This window comes from Xiphophorus hellerii, chromosome 2 (assembly GCF_003331165.1).
Source record: "Xiphophorus hellerii strain 12219 chromosome 2, Xiphophorus_hellerii-4.1, whole genome shotgun sequence".
In the NCBI taxonomy this organism is placed as follows: domain Eukaryota; kingdom Metazoa; phylum Chordata; class Actinopteri; order Cyprinodontiformes; family Poeciliidae; genus Xiphophorus; species Xiphophorus hellerii.
This window is the reverse complement of record NC_045673.1, coordinates 18,286,782-18,295,067: the sequence shown is the minus strand read 5'-3', so window position 1 is coordinate 18,295,067 and position 8,286 is coordinate 18,286,782. Positions and strand designations below refer to the sequence as shown.

Sequence of the window (8,286 nt, the reverse complement as noted above, 5' to 3'; positions counted from 1 at the left end):
ACAATATGTTTGCTGTCATTACGTCTCCCACAAAGACTAGACTCTGTGGAATCTGTAAACTGCTCCAGCAATACCATCATAACCCAAAGACAGTTATGTTGGTAATATCATCATTGTCCAGTTCACTGCGAAATGCCCTTTCACTAAGTGTGTTCAAACTGTTAAGCTTTTCCTCCTCTTTTTTTCTGCTGTAAATGGTTCTGCAGGTTGACACAGTTGTCGGCACACTGATGAAGAACTTGATTCTTAATGCTGAGCCAGGAGAAGCACCTAACACCAACAAGTAATCATATATTCCCAATAGATGTTCGAAGTATTTTTGTCCTTATTCATCATTATTCAATTACATTTGTTTGGTTTTTATCTGTTTTTTAGCCGCTGCAATTCTCACTCCCATGACAAATCCAGTGATCCATTTGTCATCCATGAGCAAACGTTTTTCTTTCTCTCTTTCTTCTCGTTCTTTGGGTACTATACTATTTTCTGCAACACAGCTTTATTGTTTGCATGTGAAAAATTGTAAGATGAAGGCAAATCACTAAATAGCATACTAAGGAAACAAACACATAACGACTTACTCAAAAACTGTTTTTACGTTTATCATGATAACTTGAGCAAAAAAAGTGAGAAAATCAGCAATTCAATTTTTATTTAACATGTACATATACTAACTTTATACATAGAAAAATATAAAGTTTTTCTCTACGAACGTTTGTGGTCAGAATTACAAAAAATATTTCTAATAACAGTTATTGTGAACATATTAAGTTCTTTCTATGCTGGACTGGGAAACATGCCTCTCTAAAGAAAGGACAATATTTTAACATATTGAAATAAAAAGTGCAAAATAAAAAATCCATGGAGATTGCATTGTCTTTATTTAGCAGCAACCATAAAAAAATATTCTACAAATCTAATACACATAAAATGTTACTCCCTAAATGCCTCCCTCTGATTTACAACATTACAGTCCTCCCCAAAACAGAAAACAACACCCACAGTAAGCACAGACACCAGTTCATTTGAAGTATTGATGCACAAAAAAAATAAGTAATTGATCAATTCTGATGCAAACACATAGAGTCAAGTTTTGCACATGATACACAAGAAATGAAAAGATTCATAGTATAATTATGAAAAACTAAAAGGTTTGCAAATGGATTTAAAAGTGTCCACAGTGTTAGCAAAACATAGTTCCAGAATTAAACTGCTTTGGAGTGAAAAACATAAAGGCTCCATCTCCCTTAGTTTTAGCCCATCTAACCTAATATTGATGAATCACTAAACATTACTCACTGGTACGAGGTTCAAACATGTACAAGTTGTTATCTTCAATTAAATAAAGAGACCGTGCCCAGAAAAATGCAGAAAACACAGATTAGGATAAAGTGTGAGCTGGAAGGAAAAAAAATATTCACAACTTCCCATTACAGGTTGTCTAAGTATTTAAAATGGTATTATTTAAGGTGTTTAAATAATCTTCATCCAAACATCACAGCAATCAGTTACATTGTGAAGCATTCTATGCTGGAGTTATTCCCTCAACCAAAATTTTGAGAAAAATATGTTTTGACTTATCTGTATTTGATTAGATACTCTGGATAAATCTGCTGTTTTTCAAAGACCACATATATGCTGGGGTTGCTGGTGGAATTAACACAGCTGTCATAAAGAGCTTTGCTTCCTGCTTTTGGTGGTGGTCGAACATAGTTGCTGCTGCCAGTCGTGGATTCACCTACCAGGACCAGAGCAACAAACATGTTCTTGGTTCGACTCCCTCCAACCCTGGAATATCTGTCTGAGTAGGTTGCATCTCTGGCAAAGTAGCTCCCTAGAAAAAAAATATCAGAGAGAAAATAAAGAATAATTAGAAATGTTCTACTTCTAGATTCTGCTTTTGATCAAAACACATATATGTTTTACGATACCTTTGCCATAGGCTGTTCCATGGACGCCACACATCCTCCAGTCAAAGTTTTGCTCACATATGGCATCAACCAGGCTCTCATCTGTCCCGTGGAACAAGTACTGCTGATTTACAAGTTTCCCTCCATTCCTCTTCTGCATCTGCTCCTTCTGCCTGCAAATAAAGTACAAAACATAAAACACAAATATTTACCAGTAGTTACTCTTCATAACACCGAAAACCAAGTGGTCCTGCCCACAAAAATATTAAATTAAAGTGCCTGTGATTTACCATTGAAAGACTTTCCACAAGGATGGATTCTGAATCCTCTGGATGCTTTCAATGTTAGCATTAGGCAGGGTGCGCTTGAACAACATCTCAATCATATTGTAATCTGCTGCGGGTTTGGACAGAACCATTAGCTGGTAAAAAAAAAAAAAAAAAAAGAGAGTCAAATAAAGAGGGGGAGTTATTAGAAATATTGAAAGCAAATCATAGAAAAAAAATTAATAGCCATAGTGATTTAGAGAAGGTATATAAATAAAAAATAATACCTTATATCCTAGATCAGGCAGTGCATTCTTGTCCCAATGCGATGGGACATTTTCCACAGTGGATGAGTTTGCAGTGTGTGATGTTTCACTGCAGAGAAAATACAGAAATTAGGCATCATCTCAGTGACACTGCAATGTACAAACATAAACCTTAGAATGGCAAAGAATCCACGCAGGTGTATATTACCTCTTGAGCTTCTCCTCCACATCTTGAGGTGACACAAAGCGAGGCCTCCTTCGGACATCTCTCTTAGTCTGGTATTGTACATTCTGCTGATACATTTGCTGGGTTCCTGCTGCATCCTTAAAGTGTAAAACATACTTTTGTTTGCCAGCCTGGAAAGAGATCTCCGTTTCTCTGTCGGCCATGTACACATTTTCCAGAGTTTGGGAAGTGATCAAGGAATTTCCAGAATCCTAAAAGAAACACAAAAGCGAAAGAACAATCATGTAAGCATTAAAATATTTGTTTCCTTCAGAAAGCTATTAGGAACACCTATATACACTTGGTCCCAAAGAAACAGTGGTAACCAATGAAGAATTAAATTTCATAAAAAGGATGCAACTCTTCAAATTAAGAATGCAGTGGTAGCAGTGTTACATGAATTTATTTTATGGTATCAGCAATCAACCACCGTCCTCTTTTGTTTTGCTGTGTGAGAAATTTGACTGACAGACACATACAGATAAGCTGTATCTAGAAAAGCTGTAGCTAGAAAAAGAGCTATGTTTGTAGCCAGTGGTTTCATAGCCGATGGTTAATGGTTAATCTGGTTAATTCCTTGAATTCACATAGTTCAAGGAGTTAACCAGAGATCTAGAGGCATGTCTCAATTTGTTGTACGAGAGACTGGCTCCTCCCTCAGTCTTTTTCATTTTCACTTCAACAAATAAGAAACACACAGGTGCGTCAACAAGGGATACATTCCACTTCTGTGAGTCTGAACATTTGCTGTTATGAAGTTATGAAGTCTGTTTACAGGGATGACTGAATACTGGAAAGTGAAACGGGTGAAACTAATTGACTGAGAGGGAGGAGGACGAGTGAAGCAGAAGACTGAGGCATTTAGTCTCATTAACTAGAGTAATATAAAACAACAAAAACCAAGGAAAGAGAAAACAGTCCATGACTCAAGGATGTGTAAGCCTGAAAAGACAGGCTAACTAAGGGGTAATTAAGATATAAATAAAATGTTCATTCATTCCTTTAATCATTTGTCTTTCCTTCTTGCAGTGCAGTACAGTGCAACTTATTCAAGAGTTAACTTATAAATTATCTATTTTTTTTACTTTTTAGTTAGATTTAAAGGATAAAGGACAAAGAGTAAACCTTTTGCAGTTAATAGTCTATCACTTTACAGTCAATTTAGGCTAAAATGAACACAATTATTTTACTTCGGCTTCATACTCAGACTTAACTTTGCCCTTTTAATGTCTGTCAAAGCAATTTGAACTTCTGCTTAGACTCAAGAAGACTTGTAACTTCACCAATTTTAATATTTTTGCTAATTCTTTCAGTGACACACTGCAGGACCTCTTTTTAACACCGGTGTTGATAATTTGAGCTCAATCCTAGCATAGGGTTGAGCTTTTGCAGTCATTACATTAATGATATTTAAAAACTGAATTTGATCAACTCACCTCTCCATACTCCACCCATCTCCCATCGTTTTCCTTCCAGTACCACAACCACTCTGTTGTTAAAATGAAGTGTGGGGGCTTTGATACAGATGAGGCAGTGGACAGCCGCCGAACTTGTGATCCCCCAAATGTCATATTTTTGAAGTCCACGCAAGGCTCACTTTTTGGTGCACTGCCAAAAGAAAGTAGTTACTCTCAAGGCTTAGCTGAACCAGAACACATATCTTTGGCGTTCAGTTTCACAGGAAGTGAATGAGTAACCATTTTACCTTCGAAAACTGAAAATACTCATAAATGTTGAAGCAGGTCTTGGTTGATCTTTGCAGCTCGTCTCACATGATGGATCACAGAATGCTTTCTCAACTTCCTCCATGTTGACCAAGTCCTTCCAGGTCACACCATCCTGGTCTAAAACCTGCCATCTGTAAGGCAGATGCCAGTGGATACGGCTGCATTTCTCTGTGACAAAATCCACAAGAAATGACAGTTCAGAACGTAACAACTGTGAAAACTCAAGAGTGCTGTAGATGAAAAGCATCAGCTCTCTTATGGGTTGATACCTTTGAAACTGCAGTGTCTGCGTATAAAGAAGAGGCAGATTTCGTTACGCTCAGCATCAGTTAATGGTTTAGGAGGGCTGGCAGACTTAGTTGGAGATTGAGGTTTGTTTTGAGCAGGTTCACAGGAAGGCTGCTGATGGCTGATTGTCACCTCTGGAAGCACTAAAGTGAAGAATCATTTAAGATATATTATGTAGAATACTGTCTTCAGTTCATGGGAAGAAAAACAATGGAGCACTTTTTTATAAAAGTAACTAATAACCTGATGCAGCAGCTGGCTTCTCTTGTTGACCAGCGATGATGAATTTATTCCTATAGATCTTGTAAAGGTTTTGAATATTTTCCTCACTGAATCCTTGGAAAAGTTTCAGTGCCTGTTGGTCAAAAGTGTGCTTTCTCTTACACGAAGAGCCAAACTTACAGTCTCCCTGCAGAAAGTGCAGGCAGACATGGAGCTTTTTGCAGGTGGCGGCAAACTTGCAGGAGCCAAACTGACCGTCACCCTTGTTGTAATGTGGACAAACCTAAAGAAAAACAGAGGGGATCAAAAGTGTAACATTTTGAGGTAACACGGCAGATTTATTGCTCATCATCTGACTAAAGTCAACAAGTCCTACCTCAGGAAGCAGAAAAGGATCATTCTGCATTAAGAGCTGCAACAACTGTTTCTCTGTCAAATCATGAAGACCTTTTCTCCTTAAAAGCCGACTGTTGTGGTGAGAGGTGAGACTGTGTGGATTTTTACACTTGTCTCTAAAGACAACAAACAAATGTTATTTTTTGTTTTAATCCATTAAAAATGTAAATTAGAAATATTTTTCTTTTAAGAGCTTTAAAAACAAACAATAAGAAGATCAAATCAATCCTAAACTGAACAGGGAGACTGTGAAGATATTAAAATATTGGTGTGATGTGATCATGTTTCTTAGATTGAGTTAGGAGATGGCGGGAGTCTGTAGACTGGTTCATGCCAAAACAAAGCAAATTGCAATAATCCAGTCACAAAGGTATAAAGCAGTCGCAGCCATTTCAATGCTGTTATAATCTAGAAAGATTTTGGCCTTTGCCAGGAGCTCATCCTGATAACATTGTTTGTCAAGTTGAAATTTGAGTAAAGGAGCACACCAAGATTTTTGACTGTGGGAACGCAGCTGAAAGAAGTATTAAGGCCAGCTACTTCCCCTTCCCCAAACACTATATGTTCATTTTTTGTCCTTGTTGATAAACATGAGTCAACCTCTGCTTAATACCTGACATACAAGGAAGTAATAGCTTCATGGCTGATGGAATTTATTGGCAGATACATGTCATCTGCATAGCAGTGAAAGGACAGGCTGTACTTCTTCTTCACACACAAGCTGTAATATTACTTCTACCAGAGAGGACAGGGAGTTAGGTTAAAATAGATTAACATATTTATTCATTTATCCTTCGTTGAGCAAACATATGTCTTCTACTCCTAATATGACTCAACCCAGTTCAGTTATAAAAAGAAAAACAATTTTACAGTAATTACAGTTCCATCAAAAGTATTCAAGAAAACCTGTAGATAGCAAATACATACACGTAAAATCTTTAGCAAGCAGTAGAAGAGGCAGGATAAACTATAGTGTGGTGTACATCCACTCCATTCTAAACCGTGGAGATTCTATTTCTATTCCAACAACAAAATACTATAGCATTTTACTTCTAGTATACTCAGGTTATTTTTCATGACCTTCAGGGGATTGAAAAGAGGCTAAGGCCTCACTCCAATTTAGTAGAGCTCCTCCGGCTGCTTACACATGAGCAAATAACTTATGTGGCAATAATAACTCACACCAGAAAAACTTAAACATATACAAAGCTAAATTAAAACGCCTTAAATTTGTGTGAAAACTGTAGCAAGGCACTGTATTACGCAGTTTTGGAAGGAACACAATGTCTAAGGCAGTTAAACACTGCCCTCTTCTGGACGACATGGTGAAATTATCTGAACACACAAGGGAAAGACGAAAACAAACATCTTTCTTCCATAGTAAAAATATTTTTACGTTTATCTGTCTCTGCTTACTGGTAGACTACTTATTGAGTGCGACTAATAAAGTTTTAGTTTATGAGAAAGCTTTTAGAAGTATTTCCTTGAAAACAAAATCACATGACACACCCATGTCAATGCAATAATACTCTATTTTTAGCGCCTTGATTGGCAAACTTCCAGATTTTGTTTAGCAAAGCTTTGTTTTCTCATCGGTTTTATATTTAACCAAAAAATGTGCTAAGTACAAATGGTCATAGTGCCGTTTTCTTAAAGTGTTACGGTTTTGCACAAGTCAGCGAAATTTTAAATAAAGTTTCTAGGGAAGTTTGAGAGTAAGTCTTACCTTCATCTAAAAATGGATACATAAAATATAACCCAAAAATATATCGAGCCTATTAAACTGAATTGTATATTGGCTAAAAGAGTAATTACCAACTGTTCAAGTTAACTTACCCGAATGTGCAGCTTCCACCAATAATATACCTGCACAGGTGTAAACCATCACACTGGTTACACTGTCCAGCTTTCATCTGGCAAAGCCTCAGGCTGGTTTTTGCCACTACCAGACTATCAGGCCTGATTAAATAACCGCTGGTGAGCTTCTCTTTTCCTTCTCGTATCGCTATTATTCCGTCGTCAAAAAGAACGGAGCGCAGATCCGCCACCTCAAAGCCGAAATTGCTCTGGGCGAGTTCTAGCAGCTGCTCAAAGTCCAAACATCCGTGGTTGTCACACAGGACCCTAATAATTAAATTCTTAGAAGCCATTCCGAAAGAAGTCTGACCTAACAATCGCTCTTCGACTAGAGCTACAGTTGACCTGACCCAAATACTCACAACACGCCTTCTTTTATGAAGTAAGGAAAACGAAACTTATGACGGAAGGGTGTTTGGTTCTCACTTGGTGATGTATTTTTGCGTAATATGAGAATATTTAACATGGGTTTTCACTTTTTGTTGTCAGTTTTATTGAGGAATCAGACATGAACATTGAAACATCAACAATACAAATTTGTCCTCTTTTTGATGTGAACATAAAACATAAAGACAATACAAAATCAAAACAAAAGTGACGTAAATAAACAGGGACATTCTCAAGACCCACCCACCTCCCCTTTCCCTAGGACTTACATCTTATCACACCGAGAATCAAATCAAATTCTCTTCAAATAGAGTTACCAATATATTGCCAAAGGGGTCGCCAAGTTCTATTGAATCGCTTTAAGTTATTTGCTAATGAGAACCGTATTCTTTCCAGATGAGAGAGCCTTACCAGTTCCTCCAGCCACAATTTAACCGATGGAACCTCTGATTTTTTCCAGAACATCAACACTAGCTTTTTTCCTATGATAAAGGCATAAGATAATAACTGTTGTTGGCATTTATTAAATTTAGAAAGCTGAACAGAAACGCAGAGTACAATCAGAAGTGGATCCAGCCTCAACTCTGTATGGAACATATCTGATAAAGCTTTGAATACGCCAGACCAAAATGGGGTTCATTTTGTACACAAAGAGTAATAATGGAGAAGTGTGACTTCTTCAATATGGCATTTGTCACACAGTGGGGATGTGTTAGGGAAAATTTTATGTAACTTCACCTTACA

General features: G+C 37.2%; 1 protein-coding gene across 1 annotated transcript; it reads right to left on the bottom strand.

Moving 5' to 3' along the window:
• Positions 1 to 855: 855 nt before the first annotated feature.
• On the bottom strand, positions 856 to 7,520 carry parp12a (poly (ADP-ribose) polymerase family, member 12a). Its single transcript, XM_032586161.1, has 11 exons — positions 7,135 to 7,520; positions 5,279 to 5,414; positions 4,924 to 5,185; positions 4,662 to 4,823; positions 4,371 to 4,560; positions 4,102 to 4,273; positions 2,648 to 2,877; positions 2,461 to 2,548; positions 2,198 to 2,328; positions 1,929 to 2,080; positions 856 to 1,831 (listed from the first exon to the last, which is right to left on the bottom strand). The coding sequence occupies exons 1-11, from the start codon at positions 7,446 to 7,448 to the stop codon at positions 1,575 to 1,577; spliced, it is 2,094 nt and encodes a 697-aa protein (XP_032442052.1). The 5' UTR covers positions 7,449 to 7,520; the 3' UTR covers positions 856 to 1,574.
• Between the last annotated feature and the right edge of the window lie 766 nt (positions 7,521 to 8,286).